Source organism: Mercenaria mercenaria, chromosome 5 (assembly GCF_021730395.1).
Source record: "Mercenaria mercenaria strain notata chromosome 5, MADL_Memer_1, whole genome shotgun sequence".
Lineage (NCBI taxonomy): Eukaryota > Metazoa > Mollusca > Bivalvia > Venerida > Veneridae > Mercenaria > Mercenaria mercenaria.
The window spans coordinates 3,454,149-3,481,584 of NC_069365.1; the positions used below are offsets into that span (position 1 = coordinate 3,454,149).

A 27,436-nucleotide genomic window follows, 5' to 3' on the forward strand; every position below is an offset into this window, starting at 1 on the left:
AACGGAGGGGCACCTGGGGTCTTCCTCCACCATTAAAGCTGGAAAGTCGCCATATGACCTATCATGTGTCGGTGCGACGTTAAATCCAACAAAAAAAAAAAAAATTATACTTCTTTGGCAGAACAAACAATCTACTGTATGGACAATATTAAGTTATAGAATATAACAACTACTCAGTTCGGCCGAAGAAGTTGCATGAATATGCTCTAGAATATTGTGTTTCGTATATTTTGGTGTTTGTGGACACATCAATTGGTTGAAGGCTAAGACGCTTTCATAGAAATGTGAAGGCCACTGGTTCGATTCCTGGCTACTCCCATCGCAGTGTGTCCTTTGGTATGGCACTTTACCACGATTGTCATTTGAAGTCGACCCAGGTACATGGGTAGGCTACCAAAATTTTGCTGGTGGTATGCATTGATGGTAGATATAACTGGTTTTAATTGTTCTTAAAATAGATTCGAACTCATCTAAATAGGCCTAATAGGCCTTGAAGCCAGTATGGAAATTTTCCGAGTTATACCTACCAGAGTGTCTATTCGCAAAGCTAAGTTAGCCGGATAGGCCTAAAGGATTTCTCTCTGTTTAGGTGGCTTTCTCCAGTCAGTGTCGGTACTAGATCTAGCAGAGGATGAATTTGACGCCATGAGTGGCTGCCTTGGTGCTATGAAAATGGCGCTAGCCTAAGGGCTAGATCTGGTAAAGAAAATATTTTTAATGCCGCTGTTAGGCCTACGACAAAAAGGTAGAATAACAATTATCAGATCATAAAATAAGCCATCCTGATAAGCCGAATGAGTTAGGCTAGGGTCGCTCGACAGGTCCCGACGGTTATTTACCTGTAGCTACACCCTTGTAAGTATGTTCGGTGTTTTTCGGATCCTTCCGTGAATAAATTCACGTGACAGTCACATGATACCTTCAAGGTAAACAAATATTTAATATTTGATCTTTTTAATCGATTTTCCACTTTAATAAACTGTTAAATGAATAATCATGTATTAAATATTGATATGTTTACAAATTTCTGCATTTATTTTATACATTATGAACATGTCAACTACTGTTTGAGTGGTAATGCAGGATTGTAATGTTAATTCGCGACGTTGGAGACATCATAGAAATTTTATAATAATTTGTTGAGTTCTGTAATTAAGTTACTGTTACTTACTTTAGCAATAAAACAAATTCAACATTTTAGGAGCACAATTCAAGTATAAAATACAAAAGAAAAGCATGTTATAAGTTTATTATTTAATCCTTCAGTTCTGAGAAAAACACAAAATTGATAAAATATTATATTACTATGCACAATGGCTAATTCCTATTAATAATTCATTAAAGTTCATATTCATGTTTTTCTCTTTATTAAAAGATTTTCAAATCCTTTCATTTCTGGTCTTGCAATTTATTCCATTTTATCAACAAAAAAATGGAAATCATCACCTGTTTTTGATAAATAATGAAAGTTTCCTCTCTGAAATTATACCATTTTCAGTATGGGTTATCAATGAGTCCGTTAATCAAACCTCTAGAGTCTAGACGCCGGGTCTATAGATTCGGTTATCGGACCCCTAGCCACTGCCTTAACTTTAGGTTTAGCCTCACTCATTAGGCTTACCGGGATAGCTTATTTTATGATCTGATATTTATAGTCGCCATCCCTCTAGTGACATTAAAAAGTTATAACGCTTTCCCGAAAGGTCCTATTATTTGACTAATATGCTAGGCCACTTACAACAGTCTTTCTGTTGGCCTAACACTATACAGTTCAGGAGGCTAGGGGTTAGATCCTTAAGAGGGACTTTGTTATTTTGCCGCCCTCCAGGTATATACTTCAATGGTGTCCGAAACATTTGATAGACTAGCTTTTTAATGAGCAATTACTTGGTCATACTGGAGTGCTGATCAGCTCTAAAAAAGTAAAGTTGGGTGAAGTGCAGAGAAAGTAGGTTTATAGTCCACCACCAACAGCTGTGCTGTTGGGTTATTCCCTTAAGCAATGATGTAAGTGTCTGCTTATATTTATCACCAGGTCAAGGTTTTGATCCCTTATTAGTGACTTTGGTGTTCTCTTCAGGTTTACATATTTTCTTACTTTTCTTAGGATGTTGCTGAAGTGGATGCACATGTTGCTGTTAGCAGGTCTAGCAGTCTTGTGTTCAAGTCTTGATAATGGCTTGGCCAGGACACCACCCATGGGCTGGCTCACTTGGACTAGGTTCAGCTGTAATACTGAGTGTTCCCTTGACCCAGATTTCTGTATAAGGTACGACTCGGGATATTGTTACAGGATGAGAAAGATGTGCATTCCGGGGCTTGAACCCGGGACCCCTTGTTTTACAAGGCACATGCTCTATCCGGCTGCCTGTGACACATACTCTCCCACTAACCTAACAAAGTCTGTATCATGGTAATTACTTCAGGACTCAATGTTAGCAATGAGTAATTATGATAGAGGCAGAAGATTTTACTTTTATTTTAGAACAATCCTGACATAACAAAGATCTGTAAGGCATTTAGCATTAGATAATTCTGTACTTAATTGTGTTGTCAAGGTAAGTAACCAGTCATGTTATTACATTTTGTATTCAGAAGATAGTTCCATAGTTACCACCCTTGAATTTTTTTCAATTAATATCAAACCCTCCCTGGGTACTAATTTGAAATCTATTCTTTATATAAAGCTAAATATTTCTGAGATTTAAGACAGTAGATATTGGGCACTAGTCTTGTTAATGTTAATTAATCATTTGTTTATCCTTTACTTTAGTGAGAAACTGATTATGCAGATGGCTGACCGTATGGCAGAAGATGGCTACAAGGATGCTGGTTATGAGTATGTCTGTCTAGACGATTGTTGGCTTGCCACAGAGAGGGATATATTCCACAGGCTTCAGCCAGATCGTAAACGCTTCCCTCATGGCATGAAATATTTGGCTGACTATGTAAGCATCAAGTTTGTTGCTGTAATGGGCACAAAAGAATTAATTGTTTTAGTTTATACTAACTTATTTAAGCTCGATTGTGATGAAAGCTTATAGCTTACTTGAACCACCCTTGAGTCTGCTTCCTGGAAAAACCAGTACTGGTGTTGTATGAGAAGTCTTGACCCAATGGGGCTCAAACCCACAACGCCTGGGTTGAGCGGCTGACACTTAAAATAACCACTAGACCAGTGCTCCCCTTGAATGAATTGTTTTGATTTTTAGGCCACACCAAATTGATGTCTTGTTCTTCGTTTTTTTTTTCAAAAATATTTGGGGCAAGCGAGCGAAAAAAAAATTAAAATATTTTTTTTTCAAATCATCATTTATTGATGCGAGCGAAGAGCAATGAAATAAAAAAAAGTAAATAATTGCTTGTGTCATGTTTTACACCAAGTAAAGTGTATTTCCACCTATATTGTATGACAAGCCAAAACAATCTTAATTTTGGTTCAGCAAAAATGTGTACAAAAAACCTTTTTGGCTGATGTTCAAACACCAGTTTAGGAGAAAAGACTCTTCACTGAGATGGGACTTGGACGTAGAAAGTTAGGAGTCCGAAAATACATTTATTACTGGATATGTCATTGTATTCCTCAGTGTTAAAGGCACATGTGGCAATTAGTGTCTGAATGTTTGTCACATACATACTTTCAATGGGTCTTCTTTATTAGTATACTTAAGTGGACATGAGAATATTGCCAGGAGTTTCATGTTTGGTAATTATCTTTTGAGTTTGGTACCTGGTTAGAATTTTAATCAAACTAATTTGACTTGATCTTCGAAATATTGAGATAAGCTTTTCATACGCGCAATATCTCCAATCCGTTAGGTTGCCCGACAAAAATATAAAACAACCATTAATGTGAGCGTCAAATTATTTGTACTAGTTTGAATTTTTTATCGCGTGTTTGCATTTGCAGGGGACATCAATCATTATACATTGAAAATGCAGTTTGTTTTGAACATAATTACTAACAATTGTGATATTACTTATTTTTTTCTTCTCTGCCCTTCAATACTTCAAAGGAAAAGACCCTCAATACTTCAAAGAAAAAAATCTTTTTACAAGCCGATACTCACTTTTGCTCTTCCATTTCGCCATTTCTTTGGTTTCTTTCCTTTTTATCAATTGTGGTATTTTTCTGGCAGTCCCACATGCATTTGATCGTTGTCCAATTATAATATACAGACAACAAATCTCGTACATGTGATACGCCAGATTTTTCAACATCTTGGACAGCTTTGTTAGTGACTTAAGGCAATGATGTAACCTTGAGTTAAAGGCATTGATGTAACCCTGAGTTTAAGGCTATGATGTAACCTTGAGTTAAAGGCAATGATGTAACCCTGAGTTTAAGGCAATGATGTAACCTTGAGTTTAAGGCAATGATGTAACCTTGAGTTTAAGGCAATGATGTAACCTTGAGTTTAAGGCAATGATGTAACCCTGAGTTTAAGGCTATGGTGTAACCCTGAGTTTAAGGCAATGGTGTAACCCTGAGTTTAAGGCAATGATGTAACCCTGAGTTTAAGGCAATGATGTAACCCTGAGTTTAAGGCAATGATGTAACCTTGAGTTTAAGGCAATGATGTAACCTTGAGTTTAAGGCAATGATGTAACCTTGAGTTTAAGGCAATGATGTAACCTTGAGTTTAAGGCAATGATGTTTAAGGCAATGATGTAACCTTGAGTTTAAGGCAATGATGAAACCCTGAGTTTAAGACTATGGTGTAACCCTGAGTTTAAGGCTATGATGTAACCCTGAGTTTAAGTCAATGATGTAACCTTGATTTTAAGGCAATGATGTAACCCTGAGTTTAAGGCAATGATGTAACCTTGAGTTAAGGGCAATGGTGTAACCCTGAGTTTAAGGCTATGGTGTAACCCTGAGTTTAAGGCTATGGTGTAACCCTGAGTTAAGGGCAGTGATATAACCCTGAGTTTAAGGCAATGGTGTAACCCTGAGTTTAAGGCTATGATGTAACCTTTAGTTAAGGGCAGTTATGTAACCCTGAGTTTAAGGCAATGATGTAACCTTGAGTTAAGGGCAATGATGTAACCCTGGGCAATGATGTAACCCTGAGTTTAAGGCTATGGTGTAACCCTGAGTTTAAGGCTATGATGTAACATTGAGTTAAGGGCAATGATATAACCTTGAGTTTAAGGCAATGATGTAACCCTGAGTTTAAGGCAATGATGTAACCCTGAGTTTAAGGCAATGATGTAACCTTGAGTTTAAGGCTATGATGTAACCCTGAGTTTAAGGCAATGATGTAACCTTGAGTTTAAGGCAATGATGTAACCTTGAGTTTAAGGCAATGATGTAACCCTGAGTTTAAGGGCAATGATGTAACCCTGAGTTTTAGGCAATGATGTAACCTTGTGTTTAAGGCAATGATGTAACCTTGAGTTTAAGGCTATGGTGTAACCCTGAGTTTAAGGCAATGATGTAACCTTGAGTTTAAGGCAATGATGTAACCTTGAGTTTTAGGCTATGGTGTAACCCTGAGTTTAAGGCAATGGTGTAACCCTGAGTTTAAGGCAATGGTGTAACCCTGAGTTTAAGGCTATTGTGTAACCCTGAGTTTAAGGCAGTTATGTAGCCTTGAGTTTAAGGCAATGATGTAACCTTGAGTGTAACCCTTCAAGTTTAAGGCTATGGTGTAACCCTGAGTTTAAGGCAATGATGTAACCTTGAGTTTAAGGCAATGATGTAACCCTGAGTTTAAGGCTATGGTGTAACCCTGAGTTTAAGGCTATGGTGTAACCCTGAGTTTAAGGCTATGATGTAACCTTGAGTTAAGGGCAATGATGTAACCCTGAGTTTAAGGCTATGGTGTAACCCTGAGTTTAAGGCTATGATGTAACCTTGAGTTAAGGGCAATGATGTAACCTTGAGTTTAAGGCAATGATGTAACCTTGAGTTTAAGGCAATGATGTAACCCTGAGTTTAAGGCTATGGTGTAACCCTGAGTTAAAGGCTATGATGTAACCTTGAGTTAAGGGCAATGATATAACCCTGAGTTTAAGGCAATGGTGTAACCTAGAGTTTAAGGCAATGATGTAACCTTGAGTTTAAGGCAATGGTGTAACCCTGAGTTTAAGGCAATGGTGTAACCCTGAGTTTAAGGCAATGGTGTAACCCTGAGTTTAAGGCAATGGTGTAACCTTGAGTTTAAACTTTAAAGCAATGATGAAACCTTGAGTTTAAGGCAATGATGTAACCCTGAGTTTAAGGCAATGATGTAACCTTGAGTTTAAACTTTAAAGCAATGATGAAACCTTGAGTTTAAGGCAATGATGTAACCCTGAGTTTAAGGCAATGATGTAACCTTGAGTTTAAGTTAAGGCAATGATGTAACCCTGAGTTTAAGGCAATGATGTAACCCTGAGTTTAGGCAATGGTAACCTGAGTTAAACTTAAGAATGATGAAACCTTGAGTTTAGGCAATGATGTAACCTGATTATAAGGCAATGATGTAACCTTGATTAAGGGCAATATATAACCCTGAGTTTAAAGCATGATGAAATGTAGTTAAGGCTATGATGTAACCTGAGTTTTAGGCAATGAGTAACTTGGTTTAGAATGATGTAACCCTGAGTTTAAGGCTATGGTGTAACCCTGAGTTTAAGGCAATGATGTAACCCTGAGTTTAAGGCAATGATGTAACATTGAGTTTAGGGCAATGATGTAACCTTGAGTTTAAACTTTAAAGCAATGATGAGTTACTTAAAATTGGAGTAAAATCATATAGAAATTCACATATTGCTAAATAATTGTTAATTTAATTACTGTATATGGCTTGTATTCCTAATTAAGGTACATTCTAAAGGATTGAAGTTGGGCATATATGAAGATTTTGGAACCAAAACATGTGCAGGGTTTCCAGGAAGTGAATTTTACATGGAGCTGGATGCGCAGACGTTTGCTGAGTGGGGCATTGACCTGCTCAAGTTTGATACCTGTCATTCTGATCCACGAGATAATAAATACGGTATTGTATATATGGAATGTTTTTCTTGAGCATGATTTAATTGATACACTTACCTTATATTGCTTACCTTCAAACAGTGGTGCTGTCCCAAACAAAAGTATGTAGACTAGTTAGGTTATTTTGGAAAAAATATATATTTTGGGATATGGCATCAGAAGTGTCAACTTTATTATTACTTTCATCAGAAACATGAATTTTTAGTGTTATACTTTGAAATGATACAATAGAAAACATATTATCATATCTGCAAGTGGTAAAAGAGTTCATTTAAAGGAAATAAAACAGGGCTGTTACAGAACAGGATGGTCTAGAGTAAGGAATGTCAGCAAGGTAGGTTTAGGTTATCACAGTCATCATTTTAGGTCAAAAATAAGTGTAAATAAAGATTTTTTAAGGAATGATAGAATTTAAAGGGAAAGTGGAGTACAAAAATTTTTATAGACCAAACCTAAAGACTTTAGTGATGATTCTTGTTTAGAACATGATTGTGTGCACACAGTTCAACTACAAAATGATGTCTTTTTATTCCAGCATGGTTTCCTGAATATTACACATATAAAATTATACTTCACTACCTTTCCATTTGTCCCTAACTTGCATGAAAATGTCTAGATTCATAAATTGCTTAAATAAACTATGCAGAATCATTTTAATATTTATATAAAACTGTTTCATTAATACAAATATGTAATTATCTAGTGTATTTCTGATATTGTAGGGTATCCAGCAATGTCTTTGTACCTGAATAAAACAGCCCGCCCAATACTGTTCTCCTGCGAATGGCCCTATGGAGAAATACAACTAAATGCTTCGGTTAGTATCCGCATTATATGTGTCCAAATTTTAATCCAGATCAGCTTCTGTCTTTTCTAAGAGGTTTCTTTGTAAAGCTAACCATGTCTATCAATTTGTAACAAATAAGTCAGTAGTAATATGAACTCGTATATCAGTTCTTAGGAACTTTAGGAAAATGACATCTGGAGGCCATTAATTAAGTTGCAAGTGTGTTTATGAAATTATGATTATTGCAATAGTTGTAACATGGGATCAGACCATTAAGTTGACAGTATAGTGTTTATCCTTTTCATACACACATACTTCTGTGTCAGAAAACTACCAGAAGCACTTTGAATTAACTTGTACTGTAATATTATACTGTAACAGTGTTCTTGCACAAAACTATATGTTTAAGAGGAAATGTTATGTTGTAGCTGCAGACAGATTATGGTACCATTCGACAGAACTGTAACGTATGGAGAAACTTCTGGGATGTTACTGACAACTTCAACAGTATAAAGAATATCGTAAACTTTTATGGGAAAAATAATGTACTGTTCCAGAAATACTCAGCTCCAGGAGGATTCTTTGATCCAGATCAGGTAGAGCGCTAACCTATAATTTGGGAGTCAGATATTTTATTGTTATATCCAATACGGGGAGACATTTCAAATCAAATGTGATCAGACAGAGCTTTCTGAAACATAAACAAAGCTGTTTAGAAATCATTAATTTTTGTTTTGTTTTGGGTTTAACACCATTTTTCAACAGTATTTCAGTCATGTTATGTTGGGCAGTTAACCTAACCAGTGTTCCCGGATTCTGTACCAGTACAAACCTGTTCTCTGCAAGTAACTGCCAACTTCCCCACATGAATCAGAGGTGGAGGACTAATGATTTCAGACACAATGGCGTTTATCAAATAGTCACAGAGAACAAACGCCCCGCCTGAGGATCAAACTCGCGACCCCGCGATCCGTAGACCAAAGCTCTTACCTCTTGAGCTAAGTGGGCAGAAATCATTAATGAATTTGGACAGTGAATGTTGAAAATGCAGTTACTTTTTAAATCATTTTTCTGAGCACTGATGACAAATTTTTGCACTAGTACAATGTTCTTTCCTTATATGGACATTACCATGTATGTTTCACAACAGAAATGTGACCAAGATAAACCATACTTCATCAGTCAAAATATAAATATTTATTAAAATGTAAAAATATGATCATGAGCTAAAATTCAACTTTAAATTGTGTTTACCATGATTTTACATAAGCTGCCTCATTTCATATTCACCTTATAATAAGGAAAGAATTCAAGGATCATAGTGCTAAAAATAGCCACTATATATTATTCTATTATAGTCAATATTGTTTGTTTGTTTGATTGTTTGATTTGGGTTTAATGCCGTTTTTCAACAATATTTCAGTCATATAATGGCGGGCAGTTAACCTAACCAGTGTTCCTGGATTCTGTACCAGTACAAACCTGTTCTCCGCAAGTAACTGCCAACTTAGTCAATACTGAATAAGTGAAGCCTGTGTTTAAGTAACTACCCCTTAAAGCTTCTTGCCCACAGTTTGGGAGAATTTTTTTTTCAACATGTTCATTTCCATCAAGTTTGGTATAGATGGTATATATGACTCTTAAAAATGATAAAGTGGTGAAAATAAAAATTAGATATTGGTAAAAGTGCAAGAAGAATGTAAATTTTCTACATTATTTCAAAAGCTTTGTAATAGTTTACTACCTTCTGCACTATATTTCTGGTTATTTATAAGAATATCTTGCAAAAAAGGTCAATAAGTTTGTACCACTAGTCACTTCCAGAGTACTCACTTTTTATGGATTTTTGAGAGAAATTATGTTTTCACCTAAAATATGTGGGTAAGTCCCTTTAAGGCCCACTTTAACAGGTTATGCGACCAACAGCCACTGAAAAACGGCACCATCAGATATAATTTTCTGCAAAAAAGTTCTATTGAATTGATATTAATGAAACTTCTCTGGAATCATTTTTGCATAGGTCTCAAAATGTGAGGTCTTACCATGCTTACATCTGGAGGAAATAATATATGTTAACCCTTACCCTGCTAAATTTCTATAATGAACTTGTCCATCTTTCAATTTTGACAGTACCATTAACTGTTAAAAGGGGTGCATACCAAAACGATACTCACTGAATCGCCAATGCAGATCCTGATCAGACTACACGGATGTGCATGCTGATCACGATCTGCAGCAGCACTGGTGGTAAAGGCAGAATAAATCATGTCCAGCATGATAAGGGTTAAAGAGCTTTCTAAAACAAAACAAAAAATCTGGGGAAATAGGATAAGGAAAGACACAATAGGTAACATTTAGAAAAGAAAGGCAGATATGTTGTCAAATAATGAGAATACTTTGTAATTCTAAAATTGACAAAAATTTGTTAAGTGACTTAAGAGACTTTTTTTTTGTTGGTCAGTTGTGTGGTCTCTTAATACATGCCAACTGTGTATGAATACTGTTCAAGTGGCTATTTGTTTGTAGTCAGCTTTTATTAATGTTTTCATCAGTTTCAGTGTTATATTGATACTTCGATGGGGTTTCACAATTAACTCAATATAGTAATAAGACAATGGGTAATCTCCCTTTACCTATCACTTGTCTATATATAGACTACTGTGTTGACATAAATATCAATTTCAAAGGAAATACATTTTAAAGATATTCTAATGAATACATTGCATATTGATTTATCTAGAATTATACACACTGTGTATATGAGAAATCTGTTTTTCCAATAGTGTCATAATTTTATTGTAAACAAATTGTATTCAACAGAGAAAGATGGCAGACTGAACTGTTCAAATTTTACAAACTGCAGTTAAGAATACATTTACTGTCTTATTTTAAATATTAGATTTTTCTCTCCTATGTTCAGCTGTATGTAGGTGAGTTTTGTTTGAGTCCTCACCAACAGAGAGCCCAGATGGCCATGTGGGCCATGTTTTCTGCTCCATTCACAATGTACTGTTATTGTTTTCAGTTACTTGTAGGCGGGTTTGGAATGAGTCATTACCAACAGCGAGCCCAGATGGCCATGTGGGCCATGTTTTCTGCCCCACTAATAATGTCCAATGATCTGAGAGACATACCAGATGAAGCAAAGCAGTTGTTACTGAACAAGTACATACTAAGTGTTGATCAGGACCCTCTGGGTGCTATGGCAACTAAAGTCTGGGAAGTGAGAACTTTATGTTTTTCTGTAGTATCATTTATTAGTAAGAACAAAAATGATAAACCACAACTTTTAGCTCAACTTTTGGAATAAAAAGTAGAGCTATTGCACTCCCCCTGGCGTTGGCATTGCCGTCGCTGTTGGTTAAAGCTTTTGCTATTTTTGGCTTGTGAACACAATAGAGACCACATTTTGCAATTGATTTTAATCATACTTGCACGTAACTTGTATTGGCATAATATCTTCATTTACGGATTGATTTGATACAAACTTGCAAAATATCTTTAACAATAATAGATCTTGGATTCCATGATGAATCTGGCAGATCCAATCATATTTTACATTGGATTTTAACTACATTTACATCTTAAGTCACAATAATATCTCGGTTCCTTTCGAAGACCTGCTAGATTCCGTCATGGGTTCTAGAGTAACTGCCCCTAAAAGGGGAAAAAAATTTCTATATTGGCTCTTTCAGCTATATAGAGGTTTCATTTATGCTTTGATTTGAAATCAAATAATCAGCTTGTTTACACTCTAGGGGACACATTTTTTACTTTGTCTTCGTAAGACTTGGTCAGAATGTTTATCATAAAGTCTTGAATGATTTCAAATCTGGGCTACATGGGATCAAAAACTAGGTCACTCGGTCAAATCAAAGGGAAAGCTTGTATACATACACACTTGAGGCCACTTTTTTGCTCCAATCTTCCCCAAACTTTTTTACAATGTTTTCATGAAATCTTGGACAGGTTCGAATCTGGGTCATGTGGGATAAAAATTTAGGTCAATAGGTCAAATCAAAGAAAATGCTTGTGTACACTCAAGAGGCCACATATTTGGTCCAGTGTAGATGACAATTGGTCAGAATATTTTTCTCCATGAAATCACTAGGTAAAACATGTTTATACTGTTATGGTGTGTTACTCAGGTGGGCAACCTAGGGCCATCTTGGCCCCCTTGTTGGTCCAATCTTGATGAAAATTGGTCAGAATATTTGTCTGCATGAAATCACTAGGTAAAACATGTTTACGCTTTTATGGTACTATATGTTACTCAGTTGAACGACCTAAGGCCATCTTAAACTCCAATTCAGAGTCAGGTACTGAGAAAAGTCAAGCATGCTGTCTTATGGACAGCTCTTGTTATACTACATTTAATTGATAATCTTAGCTTTTTTGCATCATCTGATAAGAACATAAGAATATTTCACTGGCTGATGGAAATATCAGGCTCGGGGGAAACTGTTGAGGTAGTAACTGTTGAGGTAGTAACGAGGCTCTGCTGAGTTACCACAAAACAGTAACCCAAGAGATATTCTCATCCACACTTTATCTTGCATACCATATTCTTCAATTTATAGAAGAAATAAAGCAAATGCTTTTCTTTTAAGCACTATTGTTTATAGTCATTCATAAATTACAAAATATAATTGATCTTATACACTGTATATGAGTTTTCCCAGGAATGGCAAAAATTGTGGAAAATCTTGTCTTGAATGAGGGAAGATAAGTACAGTCGACATCGTACTTGCGACCACCTCTATTAAGCGATTTTTGTATTAAACGACCGGTCAAAATCCCTCCTGAACGTTTTCAGTACATAAATTTATTCCATTAAACGACTTTTTTATTAAACGACCAGCGACCACTTTAATGGAGTCCCGACAGGTAAAATATTTAACAAAAGTCTCTATTAAGCAACCTGGTACCAAATTCCTGCCCGGTAATTCTTCACCTGTGTAATTAGCGAGTACATTTTGCACCTGCCTGGATGCAATTAACCTTTGTGACAGTCGAACTGACGAACAATCCAGTTATAATTTTCAGTTTGTGAAATTTATATACATATATGTATGCTCATGATATATACAGTTACATTAAGAGTTAAAAATATCTTTTCTCTTCACCTGACTGAAATTCATTAAGAGACCACTCCATTAAGAGACCACTTTTTAGCAGTCCCTCTGGCGGTCTCTTAATACAATGTTGACTGTATCTTTAACAACTGTTGTAGTGTGAAGCGAGTGATTCAAAATTTGCATGTCCATCGTCTGTCCTTGATTATAGCAGCTTAATATCAGTTGTACCAAAATAATCATACTTGTACATTTTGAGTATTATGATACTTCATTTGTCTACCAAATTTCTTATTATTGAGCTAAAGCTCAATTCATCATCTATTTCAGTTCAGTGGACTTCAGTTGTGGGTAAAACCAATAGTGCCTCAAGGCAGTCTAGCGATAGTTTTCTTCAACACAAACAATTTTGGAAGTGGAACTCCAATTGTATCAGCAGCCAGTGATATAGGAATGACAGATCCTAAAGGCTATCAAGTTACTGAAGTCTTTAAAGGAACAGATATGGGAACTTTTATGCCGGATACAAAACTGAATATACGTGTGTTTCCAGATGATGCGTATATGATGATTTGCAAGATTTTGTCTTAATCCTTTCCCTGATAAATTTCTATAACGACTTGTCCATCTTTCAGTTTGGACAGTGCCATTAACTGTAAAAACGGATGCTTAATAAAAAGATACTGACTGAATGGCGAACAGTGCAGATCTTGATCAGTCTGCACAAATGTGTAGGCTGATCATCATCTACACTGTTCGCAAGACAGAATCAGTGGTGTCCAACATGATAAGGGTTAAGATAATTTCTCCTATTTGTTGGTGGATTACATTCTCCTGTTGATTTATATCAAGTGCTGTTAGTGATCTCCTTTCACTTGTAACGCTTCATGTTTGAGCCACGCCATGAGAAAACCAACATAGTGCATTTGAGACCAGCATGGATCCAGACTAGCCTGCTCATCCATGCAGTCTGGTCAGGATCCATGCTGTTCACTTTCAAAGCCTATTGCAATTAGAGAAACAGTTAGCGAACAGCATGGATCCTGACCAGACTGCGCGGATGCACAGACTGGTCAGGATCCATGCTGGACGCAAATGCACTATGTTGGTTTTCTCATGGCACGGCTCAATTATTTGTTTGCTGCCTCAAACCTGTTCATTTGAAGAAAAGATTTATTTCCACATCTTGTTTTGAAAAGAACAGGTAAGATTCTTCAAATGCATAGTAAATGTTACTTTATGTATAAATGCTATGTTTCTGTGATAACTCAACAAGAAACCAATACAGTTGTCTGAAGTAATGCTGCTTTCATGTTTCTCCATTATTACAGTTGGAAAACCATTATAACTGTGACATTGGTTTTGATGTGACAAAGCAAACATCAAGGTATGTCTGACAATCAGATATGCTGTAAGGATATGCAAAGTGGGCAACAGTTGTATTAACTTATTCTGAAACATACAGATTTTATTATTCTTTAGTGTTAAACTAATGCCACCTTTATACAAAACAAACTGGTTGTTGTTAAAAAATGATCTCAATGTTTTTTGAATATCTTTGTTTGATTTTTAGCTCGACTATTCTAAGAATATGGAGAGCTGTACAACTCACCAAGGCGTCAGCATTGGTTAATTTTTTTTTTTTTTTTTTTTTTTTTTTTTTTTTTTTCCAATTTTTATTTCACTTCAGTACATTGACATTACGGTAATACATACATGATCATTATATGGATATATTACTTATGAACATTATATTTTAACATTACATATTTATCCATGTAATTTAACATAGTAAGAGGAAAAAGTATACATCTAGTACATAATATCAATCCCAGAATGGTTAAAGTTTTTTATAATGTCAGATATCTTAAATACTTGGAATACTTGCATATAGTGACAGTGTGTACATGTATGACAAGGGACATTACTATTTTCAGATTTATGCCCCTTTTTAACTTAAAAAATTTTGGTTAAAGTTTTTGATAAAGTCAAATATCTTGATCACTATCAAAGATATTCAGCTGAAACTTGGAATACTTGCATATAGTGACAGTGTGTACATGTATGACAAGGGACATTACTATTTTCAGATTTATGCCCCTTTTTAACTTAAAAAATTTTGGTTAAAGTTTTTGATAAAGTCAAATATCTTGATCACTATCAAAGATATTCAGCTGAAACTTGGAATACTTGCATATAGTGACAGTGTGTACATGTATGACAAAGGACATTACTATTTTCAGATTTATGTCCCTTTTTAACTTAACAAATTTTGGTTAAAGTTTTTTATAAAGTCAAATATCTTAATCACTATCAAAGATATTCAGCTGAAACTTGGAATACTGGCATATAGTGACAGTGTGTACATGTATGACAAAGGACATTACTCTGTCAGTAATATTTTCAGATTTATGCCCCTTTTTAACTTAAAAAATTTTGGTTAAAGTTTTTGATAAAGTCAAATATCTTGATCACTATCAAAGATATTCAGCTGAGACTTGGAATACTTCCATACAGTGACAGTGTGCACATGTAAGACAAGAGACATTACTATGTCAGCAATATTTAAAGAGCTGTGCTCCTTTTTAACTTAAAAAATTGTTTTCAATTATTCATAATGATAACTATCTCTGCAATGCATTGATACTCTGGATTCAAACTTCACACATGGCCAGTAAATATAGTCACAGGTGCAGGTCCTAAAAGTCTAACTTGTATTTTTAACAAAATTAGGTGCCTTTTTATACTCAGAAAAGTCATGTGTTAATACAGAATACAATTTTCTGCCTTTGTAAGTACTTGGGGGCTATTTTATTGAAACTTCACACATGTCTTAATTAGGGTCATTGCATATGGTCACTGGGCCAAGTCCAATAACTCTGAATTGTTTTTTAACAGAATTATACCCTTTGGTCTACTTAGTTCATATGGAGGTTTTGCATGCAACTTAAAATCTTTCTAAGTACTAGAACTACTGGATTGAGAATACAAAGCTATGGTAGGGGTCAGTGTATAAGGTCGCATATCTTGGACTTGTATTTTAATAGATCTATGCCCATTTTGTACTTAATGTGTAAATACTGCATACATATTTCTGCCATTGTAAGTACTTGTAAATAACAGCAGGTTTTATAATTTTGACCCTTACTGTGACACAGTTATAACAGTACTATTATAAAATCCATTTTATTGACAAGCCTTTGAATAGTCGAGCACGCTGTCATCAGACAGTTCTTGTTAATAAGCTTGTTATAGGTCAAAGAAAAAGCAATCATTGTAAATCTTCACTTATATACATTATAGTTATATCTTGTTACTGTGATAAGTTTTACATTCCATGCGATTTTTTGCTCAAAATATTCACGCTTATTCCCAGGAATTTTAGCCTGTATATCTGTTAACTGTTTCTTATAGATGTATTCTTTAGATTATTTGACATCTTTATCCTAGATTTTTAATATATGAGCCGTGCCATGAGAAAACCATCAAAGTGGCTTTGCGACCAGCAAGGATCCAGACCAGCCTGGGCATCCGCGCAGTCTGGTCAGGACCCATGCTGTTCGCTTCAAAGCCTAGCTATTACAATTAGAGAAACCGTTAGTGAACAGCATGGATCCTGACCAGACTGCACGGATTCGCAGGTTGGTCTGGATCCATGCTGGTCCGAAAGCCACTATGTTGGTTTTCTCATGGCACGGCTCAATTATTATCTTTCATAGAAGAATCTTTCTGTATTGAATTTCTTGAATTATTTTCAGCTTAAAACCGGATATCACTGAGTTTGAGATTTATTATGGTATAGTATTTCAATTAATTGATATAATATATGCAATGTTCATCATTTAAAGAGAATTGGATGCGTGTTAGGATTAATCTGTTCCAATTGGATCGTCATTTTTTTCATATCAGTGTAACATAAAATAGGTTTTGTTTGTAGTACATATACATGATTTTTAAAGACAGCATTAGACTTTTTAAACTGTGATATTTTTATACAGTACATTTAATTTACATCTTTATATTTTTATGACCCAACCCCACCTCACACTGCGCAACAGGGCAACAGACTGTCTGTCTGTCTGTCCCTCCCCTTTTTGTCCGATTGTTTACTGAAGAACACTTTGTCACAGGAACCTCAAACTAGGTAGGCTTGCAGGTTGTCGTTGGCAGATTCCCCCTATTGGTTTTAAGACTGGTAGGTTAAAAGTCAAGGTCGTGATGACCTTGAGTTGAAAATTGGTTTCCTACCGGTAACTGATGGTCTACAGTTGTCAAACTTCACAGTATGAATGCCTGTGGTCAGTAGATTACCCATATCGTTTTAAGGTGAAGTAGGTCAGAGAGCAAGGTCGTGTTGACATTCAGCTAAAGATCGGTTTCCCATCAATAATAGAAGAAAACATTGATGATCTACAGTACTCAAACCTCATAAAATGGCTGCTTGTGGTTTTGAAGATGACCCCAATGTTTCTGGGGTCAAAGATTGAGGTCACTATGACTGAGCAGAAAGTGGGTTTCTAACTGATTAGTGAAGAACATTTGACCTACTTCGTAAAACGATTGCCTGTGGTCTGTAGATGACCCTTTTACTGTCTTTGGATTCAGATCATCAAGCTTCATAAATTGATTGTCTGTTGTCAGTAGATGACCCCTTTCATTATAGGGTTCAGTAGATCTACTAGGTCAAAGGTCAAGGTCATGATGACCTTAAGTTAAAAACGATTTCCAGTAAAAAATCCTCCTATTTTTGGAGTATATCTCGGTGGACAGTATTCTCATGATGTTAACAGTATTTACTGGCCTGTGAAAAGAAGCTGTGACTTTCATGTGTTGTGCTATAAGGCACATTGCACGCCATCAACAAAAACTTTCGTTCTTCAGCCTAAATGCATTACGAAAAGCTTATACATGTGTTTATATGTAAATCAAAGTAATCATATATATGTTTTATGGATCAGTGACATTAATATTAAATGTGATATACATTTTTGTGTTATGATGATGTCTAAATTTTAATGTGTCTGTTGACATGATAAATATTAATGGCCCGAGAGCGCACGGACTTCTATTACAACAACTGAGGCCAAAAGAAGTTTATACTTTTTTGGGAAGAATGTTTAAAATTTATTTATATTCTTAAAAATAGTTTGTTATCATAAGTCATTTGATCTGTATTTATGTTAAATTCCTTTTTGATGAATTTCTTATTGATGACATTGTTTTACAGATACATTTACTGACAATCAGATAGATACTGTAATCAAACTGTGAAATAACCCGTAGATGTAAACTTTACCCTACCTCCTAATATTTTTAGCTCAGCAGAGCATAAAGTGCTCAAGGTGAGCTATTTCACCAGTCATTGTCCGGCGTCGTGTGGTGCGCGTCGTCCGTCATCTGTCAACATTTGTCTTCTTCACACACTTGAGGCCACATTTGTGACCCTTTCTTTAAGAAACTTGGTTAGAATGTTTGTCTTGATGATCTCTAGGTCCAGTTTTAAACTGGGTCATGCGGGATCAAAAACTAGGTCACTAGGTCAGATCAAAGGAAAATCTTGTTAACACTCTGATTTCACAGTTTAAGTTTGAAACTCAAAGAGAGAATTGGTCAGAATGTTTGGCTTAACGACATCTAGGTAGGTCAAGTTCGAATCTGGGTCATGTTGGGTCAAAAACTAGGTCACCCGGTCAGATCAAAGGAAAAACTTGTTAACACTCCAGAGGCCACATTTGTGACCCTTTCTTTAAGAAACTTGGTCAGAATGTTTGTCTTGATGATCTCTAGGTCCAGTTTTAAACTGGGTCATGCGGGATCAAAAACTAGGTCACTAGGTCAGATCAAAGGAAAATCTTGTTAACACTCTGATTTCACAGTTTAAGTTTGAAACTCAAAGAGAGAATTGGTCAGAATGTTTGGCTTAACGACATCTAGGTAGGTCAAGTTCGAATCTGGGTCATGTTGGGTCAAAAACTAGGTCACCCGGTCAGATCAAAGGAAAAACTTGTTAACACTCCAGAGGCCACATTTGTGACCCTTTCTTTAAGAAACTTGGTCAGAATGTTTGTCTTGATGATCTCTAGGTCCAGTTTTAAACTGGGTCATGCGGGATCAAAAACTAGGTCACTAGGTCAGATCAAAGGAAAATCTTGTTAACACTCTGATTTCACAGTTTAAGTTTGAAACTCAAAGAGAGAATTGGTCAGAATGTTTGGCTTAACGACATCTAGGTAGGTCAAGTTCGAATCTGGGTCATGTTGGGTCAAAAACTAGGTCACCCGGTCAGATCAAAGGAAAAACTTGTTAACACTCCAGAGGCCACATTTATGACCCTATCTTCATGAAACTTGGTCAGAATATTTGTCTTGATGATCTCTAGGTCCAGTTTTAAACTAGGTCATGTGGAGTCATAAACTTGGCCACTAGGCCAGATTAAAGGAAAATCTTGTTACCTCTCAAGAAACATTTTAAGTTTGAAACTCGAGAATTGGTCAGAATGTTTGCCTTGATGACCTCTAGGTCAGGTTTGAATGGTCATATGGGTCAAAAACTAGGTCATTCAATCAAATCAAAGGAAAAGCTTGTTAACACTAGAGGCCACATTTATGACCCTATCTTCATGAAACTTAGTCAGAATGTTTAGCTTAATGATCTCTAGGCCAAGCTCAAAACTTGGTCATGTGGGATCAAAAACTAAGTCACTAGGCCAGTTCAAAAGGAAAAGCTTGTTAACACTCTAGAGGCTACATTTATGGCACTATCTTCATGAGACTTGGTCAGAATGTTTGCCTTGATGACCTTTAGGTCAAGTTCGAATCTGGGTCATGTTGGGTCAAAAACTAGGTCACCTGATCAAATCAAAGGAAAAGCTTGTTAACACATTTTTGACCCTATCTTCATGAAACTTGGTCAGAATGTTTATCTTGATCCCTAGGTTAAGTTCGAATCTGTGCTCAAATCACATGAAAAGCTTGTTTACACTCTTGAGGCCAGATTTATGATCCTATCTTCATGAAACTTGGTCAGAATGTTTGTCTTGATGATCTCTGGGTCAAGTTTGAAACTGGGTTATATGGGGTCAAAAACAAGGTCAGTAGGCCAAATCAACTCGTGAGCGATTTAGGGCCATCATGGCCCTCTTGTTACAAGCTAGTTTTACTTCTCCTATCACAAACATATGAGAACAAAATATAGATACGCACAGCCTTGTCACTTATGAAATGGGTTTTCATGAAGGATATGAAATATTCTTTCCAAAAAAAAGTATAAACTTCTTTTGGCCTCAGTTGTTGCAATAAAAGTCCGTGGGCTCTTGGACCATAAAGACTATGCCTTTATCACATTTACAATTATCTGAATATAAATTCAAATTTATACATTTTTCTTTATTGAAAAATATGCATGAAACCTTTGAGCGACTGAAAGTTTAAGGTTTTGAATAAAGGCAAAATACCTGGTAAATGTTCCTGGTCTTTATTTAATTGCAATTTCAAACCTGTCAGATGATATCCCAGTTAAAATATAGTGTCAGTTTTCAAGTAATGTAGTTTTATAACTTGTAATTTACATTCCTTATTCATAAACTTATAAACTGATTATTTGATCCATGCTTTGCTATCTTGGTTGCTATCAGTGTGTTACCATGAAAAATTGCGTGCATGCATGAGTGTTTTATCAAAGTCGCCACAGGTAATGCATATTGACGACTCCGCCAGAAAACTGTTATTATTTGTAATTTTAGCTGGGGAATAATGCAAGATACAGACGACACTCCACTCCTAGGTTTCCTGGTTCTTTACCATGCCAGGTGTAAGGTACTCATACACGGTACTCTCATTCGAATGTTAGTACTGTTCGTTAAGCGGAGCTTGATATCCCAACCTTTCATTTAGTAGTCTTTATCTTACTGCGCGACTGCTGCGTTCATTCTAATGACAAAAAATGGCAAGTAACAGGAAAGGTGTGATGATGTCTGCTTGATTTGTGTGAAAAAAAAAATGAATACCTACACTCATCGTAAAATTTGTAGAATGAATTGAATAATTAAACCAAATAATTTGAAATTTTACCTAGAACAATTTTACCGTGTCCTATTTATTTTCGACGTTTGTCCGTCCGTTCGTCCATTGTGTAGAATATATAGATGAAACACAGTAAATTGATGTTATCCCATTATGTATTAGTCCAATAATGGTGGTTGCACCTTTATGATAAAATCAATTTACAGTTTTTTAAAAGAATTGTATGAAAACATAAAGGTAAGACCACTTTCACTTGTTTGACCTATTTCATTATCATGATGTTTGCTGATATTGTTTGTCAACAAAATCAAATTATCGAGTTATATTTTGTCAATTTATCTGTCCGTTCGTTCATCTTTCTCCCTATCCGTCAGTCACATAAGATGGATCCTTTAAGTGCCACCGCCTCGGTAGCCTAGTGGTAGAGCGTCCGCTTCGAGAGCGGGAGGTCGTGGGTTCGATCGCTGGCCGCGTCATATCAAAGACGTAAAAAATGGTACTAGCAGCTTCCTCGCTTGGCGCTCTGCATTAAGAGGATAGTGCTAGGACTGGTCAGCCCGGTGTCAGTATAATGTGACTGGGTGGGGTATCATGCCCCGTGTCTACGGCGTGATATTCCAGTGAGGCAGCACTATAAAGTTGGGCATTGTGCTCACTGCTACAAGCAGACACCGTCGTTTATATGACTGAAAAACTGTTGAAAAAGACGTTAAACCCGAACGCACACACACACCTTTAAGTGGCAGGTTAACAATTCAAGTTTCAGTATGAAAATTTGGTTTCTTTGGCAGCAAATGTGTAAAATGCCCATTCGGTTTGGACTTTTACTTCTTGGCAATACTTTTGTCTGATAGGGTTTTAAAACGGCATTAGTACATTCCTTCTAATTAATTCCAGACAAGAATGAGATATTGCGATCAAACTTAGTAAAATTGTAACTTATTTTGAAACCGAGGAATGCGTTTTTGAGTCAAGTTACAGGTCGCTGATCTTTATCATGTAATAAGATCACTTAGTCGCTTTGATTCAGTTTGATTGAGTCAAGATACATTCACAGAATATTCTTCTCATTATATTTTCGTCGTTGATTTGGAGAAAAAGTCTAAACGTCGCCATTTTGATTGTATATCTATATAATGCCGGTGTGGTCACATCGCACTTGCAGTTTCGCGGATCATTTCTTCAAAGCTATATGGATATTTGAGAGAAAAATAAAACAGTTTAGACAAGAAAAGAGATTGTATATGTACGTTTGTTTTGTGAAACTTCTTCAGAATTCCTCGTGCTATATTGGTGCACGAGCTACAACCAATCATTTGTGGTTTTACAGACGTTGTTGCACGAAAAAAAAAACGTGCATTAACCCTACATTGTGCATCGTCAGCTAACATGATTTAAAGAAGCATTTTAGTTATTTGGTAGCTATACATGTAAAGAATTTCAGATAGGAGAAATCGATCAAATCACAGAGCGGTTATATATCCAGCTGCAAAGTACCTGATAGTATTTTTTCGGGGAAAGAAGCACGTGCATTTCATATAGCCTTTTATAGGCCGAGATAATCATAATTTGGAGTGGTGACCAATATTTCGCTGTAGATTTTTATTTAACGAAATAATTTGGAAACGTGTCCACCTGTTGATTAAACTTACATAAACGGTAAAAAAAATCAGCAGTGAAGTAGGCGAAGTGCAGTTACTGTTCACTTCGAAATGCGAAAGATTGGACAAAAATCCATCGGCTTCATATATTTTTCAAAAATATGAAATTAAAAGAGAAAGATTTGATTTACCTCTGAAATCAGTTATGTGAAAACCGCAAAAGTTAATGAAAAGGAAAGAAAGAACATCTACCGCCGACACTCTTTGTGACCAACAAATTTATTTGATCAAATTAAATATATACGTGGCCATTATACTAATTGGTATTATGTCGACCCGAGGATGGTACTATTTATTTGACAGCCTATCATTTTCATTGAAAAATCTTGTATCCTCGTGTATTTTCAATTAATTTTGTGTGAATAAAAGTTAGTCTTTAATGAGTATGAAATATCACACCTTTCCCCAGTTTTTTTGTTTATTTTTGTACATTTCAGAATTATTTAACAAGGGTATTTCGCAGGATTCTGGAATTTCTGCAATGCATAAACATGATCATATCCAAACATATTACAATTTTACCTTTACAAAAATGTGAAGTAATTCGAAAAGGACGTAATGGCTGAGCAGACGCGATATTACCTACTAGATTTGTATCCTGATAACGAGCGACATTACGGGATCGCTCTAGTTCGCAACTGGGATGACGCCGTGATTTGTTTCGTCGCTGCTGCATATATATATAGCCCAAAATCACGGTTTTAACAATTTGAGCAACCGACGGTATACTGACCTCCGAGTGGTAATGTAAAAAAAAAATAATTGTGGGTACAGTTTTAGCTCGACTACGAAGTATAGAGTGGTATCCTACTCGATCCGGCGTCGGCGTCTTTCCACGTCCCTACATTGGTTAAAGTTTTTTTTACATTTTCTCTTTATCTTTGTTACTACTTGATGGATTGCTTTAAACTTAAAATAGTTATTCCTCATCATCACCCACATCATATGGCACAAGGGACATAACTCTCGCACCAATATTTCATGAATTATCTCCCCCCCCCCCTTTTTTACTTAGGCTTTTATTTAATTTTGATGCATTTTCACTATATCTGTTATTTCAGAAGGGATTTGATTCGGACTTGAAATAATTTGTTCATCATCATCGCTTACATTATTTGACACAAGGACCATAACTGTGACACCTGTATTTTATGAGTTATTTCCCTTTTTACTTAAAATTTCAGCTTATAATTTTTATAAACTTTCACTCTATCTCTGTTTTTACTGAACAGATTTGATTCAAACTTAAAATAGCTGTACCTCATCATCACCCACATCATATGATACAATGGGTTATTACTCTTGCATCAATATTTCATGAATTATGTCCCCATTTTACTTAGAATTTCATGTTAATTGCGGTGCACTTTCACCAAATCTTTGGCATTACTTAATGAATTTGATTAAAACTTAAATTAATTAGTTTTTCCGGATCATCATCCAAGGTCAGTAACTCTGGTGAAAATATTTTATGAGTTATATCCCTTTTTACTTAGAATTTTAGTTTGATTTTTATGCTATTATACATGTATCTCTGTTGTTTCTGGCACCAGGTCTGTTCTGAGTTATGCCCTCTTTTTACTTATAGAATTTCCAGTTCAAGTTGCGATGCAATAAAATTTGCTGTGTCTCCAGTATTACTTAATAGATTTCACGGATTCAAACTTAAAATTGTCAGGCTATGACACATGGAGCATTACTTTTGTAGAACTTTCCATGAATTATGTTCCTTTTATACGGTTTTTAGACTTAACTTATTGTCCAATATCTTCATCCACATTTGAGTCATTAAACATTCCAGTGACAGCTTCAGCTTCCTCAGTTGTGCCCAATTTCACTATCCAGCATCGGAATAGTCGAGCGCGCTGTCTCCTGTGACAGCTCTTGTTATTTTTGCGGGAAATAGGTACCGTAAGTTGTGTTGATGTTGACTGAGACTGTGATAGACAGATGGGTCCATGTTTTCAAGTCAGTTACTCAGTAAATCAATTTTGACACGCCACCCGCTGTTGATGTCTGATAACTACTTGCAAATTTAGACAAACTGAAATTGTAATTTTCTTTAAAAGGGGAAATACCAAAATTTGGATAAAGTATTAATGTAGGATACCGTAAAATCTGCTGATAATATCTTAGAAATGTTGCAACAAAAAATAGTAGGTTCTAATTGTTAAAAAAAATGGTAAAAGACTATTTGGCAGGAAATGCACTAAATGTGGATGTGAAATCCTAATTTAAGATGGAGCGTTGGATAAGGTGTCGGCCGCTCAATCCAGGGGTCATGGGTTCGAGCCTCACTGGGGTCACGACCATGACTTCTCATATTACACCAGTACTGTTTTTTCCAGGAAGTGAACTCGAGAGTGGTTTCAATAAGCTTCCCTTACAGTCCTTGACAAGGGCCCTGGTCTTGCCGGCCTATTGATCCTCACCAGTTGTCCTTCTTTTGACAAAACTAATTCACATAAAAATAGTTCAGTGATCTCATGAAAAATACGTGGTATACATAGCAAAAATCCAGGAAATCTTTGCGGTGGGGGTTGGGGGGGGGGGGGGGGGGTGGAATGGGTTGCACTGTTTGCCATTCAGTCACTATCTTTTTGGTAAGCACCCCTTTTAACAGTTAATGGTACTGTCTAAATTGAAAGATAGACAAGTCAATACGATGCAAAATATGACCTTTTACCAGTCTGCATAAGACTGTGATTAGATCAATGGAAATGATTGTATAAGTGTAAATTTAATAATATAAATGGGTAATTATTGTATATCTAAAGCGTGTCTCGAAAGTTTCGAGCTTGGCAACTATGAGTGCTGCCTCTAGTATCCGCCGACATGTTGAACTGTTGGCGGCGAGACTACATATTGATCTAGATATTCCGCATCTCAGATGTAATTTATGTGTAATCCGAAATAATTTGTTTGTAAAGCGTATCATGCTGATTTCCCTTAACGGCAAACGACTCTATGAAAAAAAGCTTATGCATCAAATTTTCAATGAAAACGTTCTTTATCAAAATAAGAGCTTCTATAATAGAAAAGATAATATTTTACTAAAATTATTATATGATGAAACACGATTTGGGTTTATTGAAAGGTTAACTATGTTTTTTAAGATTTTATCATTGAAGGTGACAATTAAGGTCATTCACCGGCTTGAGCCTTTTTACGATCATAACACAAAAATAGTTATCCCGGTTTCATCTCACAAATCATAAAAGAATTTACAATAATAGTTCATAATGCGACTGTTTTGATAGTGGACGTAGCAGAAGAGTAGTCCGGAATGTCACTCAACTGGATTTTTATGGATGAAAGTTGCGCTTTTTCCAATTCTCTAGTGAACTTTATTCAAACACTGCTGTAACTGGCGTTCAATTGTACGCATGCTTTTCGAACAATGATATGTCATGTATCATCGACATAATATAATGAATATCCCTGGAGAAAACCATTTAAAATTTTATTTTGATGCTTAAAAGGGGAACAGATCAAACAGAATCTTGCGGAATACCATGTTCCAACTCAAAAAAGTCAGGAAGTATAGAACCAACACGTACTCTAAAATTTCGATCAAATACAAAATTGTGAAACAAATATTGTAAGACGACACTTTTAACCTTTAATTGGGTCAAGGTCATTCATACTACAATAGCTCAAGTGGAATCATAAGGATTTCGTAAATTCGAAAAATATAGACACAGTATGTTCTATTTTGACAAAGCATCACGAATAACATTTTCCAGATGAACAAGTTGATAAGTCCGCTTAGAAAAATTTTAATTAGGCCACCAAACTTATTTAGAATTATTCTATGTTCTCGAGATTTACATAAACAATTAATAAGGACAGTCAATCTGTAATGGCTGGGGTTCGTGTTATCTGTCCCTGGTTTCGGCATGGGAATAACTTTAGCTTCTCTCCTCCTGGAAACTTTCCAGTTTTCTATAGCCTACTGTGAATTTCGAAGAGGAGTTCTAAACATTCTTGTTGTAGATGTTCTAGAAACTGATGGTGGATTTGGTCTGAACTAGCTGCAAAATTATGATATTTCTCAAGTAATTCTGTGAGTAAAAACTTTTATTTAAACTTCATCATTGTTTAAACTAAACTTAAATGGTTCATTTTTCTATAAAGTTGATTTAAAATTTTGATAACGTTGATCATAATTGTTTGCTCAGTGAAGAGTACGCTTAGGCCGATGATCATGGAACTTCATAGTGAGGTTGATCATGACCAGCAGATGACCCCTATTGATTTTGAGGTCAGTAGGTCAAAGGTCGAGCAAGTTCGGCTTTGAGTTTGGCTTAGTTCTGTGACAAGGCCATATTGTGGGGGTATAATTCGTCACTCGTGTGACAACTCTACTTTGTATTTGCTATGGTGCTTACCGTTTGTTATATCTTTAAGCTTCTTCCACCGGACGACATATTTCCTGGTGATGTCACGACCCGGAAGTGCTTTACCCGTGATCAACGTATCTGGCACCTGGATGTGATTACCTCAAGCTCCCTGGTTGTGCCGTAACCGCCCACTTGTTGATCTCTGTACACGACTGAGATAGCTCAGTGATACAAACACCGGATATGGAGAGCCAGAATGGGGTCAACTTCCTCGTGATTTGACCAAACAGTATTTAAGTTGTGTGATTCTTTACGTGCTAGTTTATTGGATACTTTAAGGATCTTACATGTCTGCCTGTGTAAGACGGGTGTTGGGAAAACAGCTGTCTTACACAGGCAGACATGTTAGATCATTTTTCTTGCCTATCACGCTTTAGACGAGGTTTTTCCCTAGGGAAAGACAGGAATATCTATGCTCGGACAAATGTATACTTTCCCAGCTAGGTAGGCATAAAAAAACCATCTGTAACGTTACTGTGGAAACTTTTAGAAGAAAGCACGGACTGA

The 27,436-nt window shown here is 36.0% G+C and overlaps 1 protein-coding gene across 1 annotated transcript; it reads left to right on the forward strand.

Annotated features, from left to right (window-relative positions):
• Positions 1 to 907: 907 nt before the first annotated feature.
• Positions 908 to 20,305, forward strand: LOC123556288 (alpha-galactosidase A-like). The gene is made up of 8 exons (XM_045346889.2): positions 908 to 926; positions 2,108 to 2,269; positions 2,774 to 2,948; positions 6,812 to 6,986; positions 7,705 to 7,799; positions 8,198 to 8,365; positions 10,795 to 10,992; positions 13,175 to 20,305. Exons 1-8 carry the CDS (start codon positions 913 to 915, stop codon positions 13,433 to 13,435), a joined length of 1,248 nt encoding a protein of 415 aa, XP_045202824.2. The 5' UTR covers positions 908 to 912; the 3' UTR covers positions 13,436 to 20,305.
• Positions 20,306 to 27,436: the final 7,131 nt, after the last annotated feature.

Bases quoted from the DNA above. Each gene is read 5' to 3' on its own strand.
- LOC123556288 (XM_045346889.2), top strand. The intron at 2,270-2,773 runs GTACGACTCGGG...CCTTTACTTTAG, and splicing joins GACCCAGATTTCTGTATAAG to TGAGAAACTGATTATGCAGA. The intron at 2,949-6,811 runs GTAAGCATCAAG...TTCCTAATTAAG, and splicing joins TGAAATATTTGGCTGACTAT to GTACATTCTAAAGGATTGAA.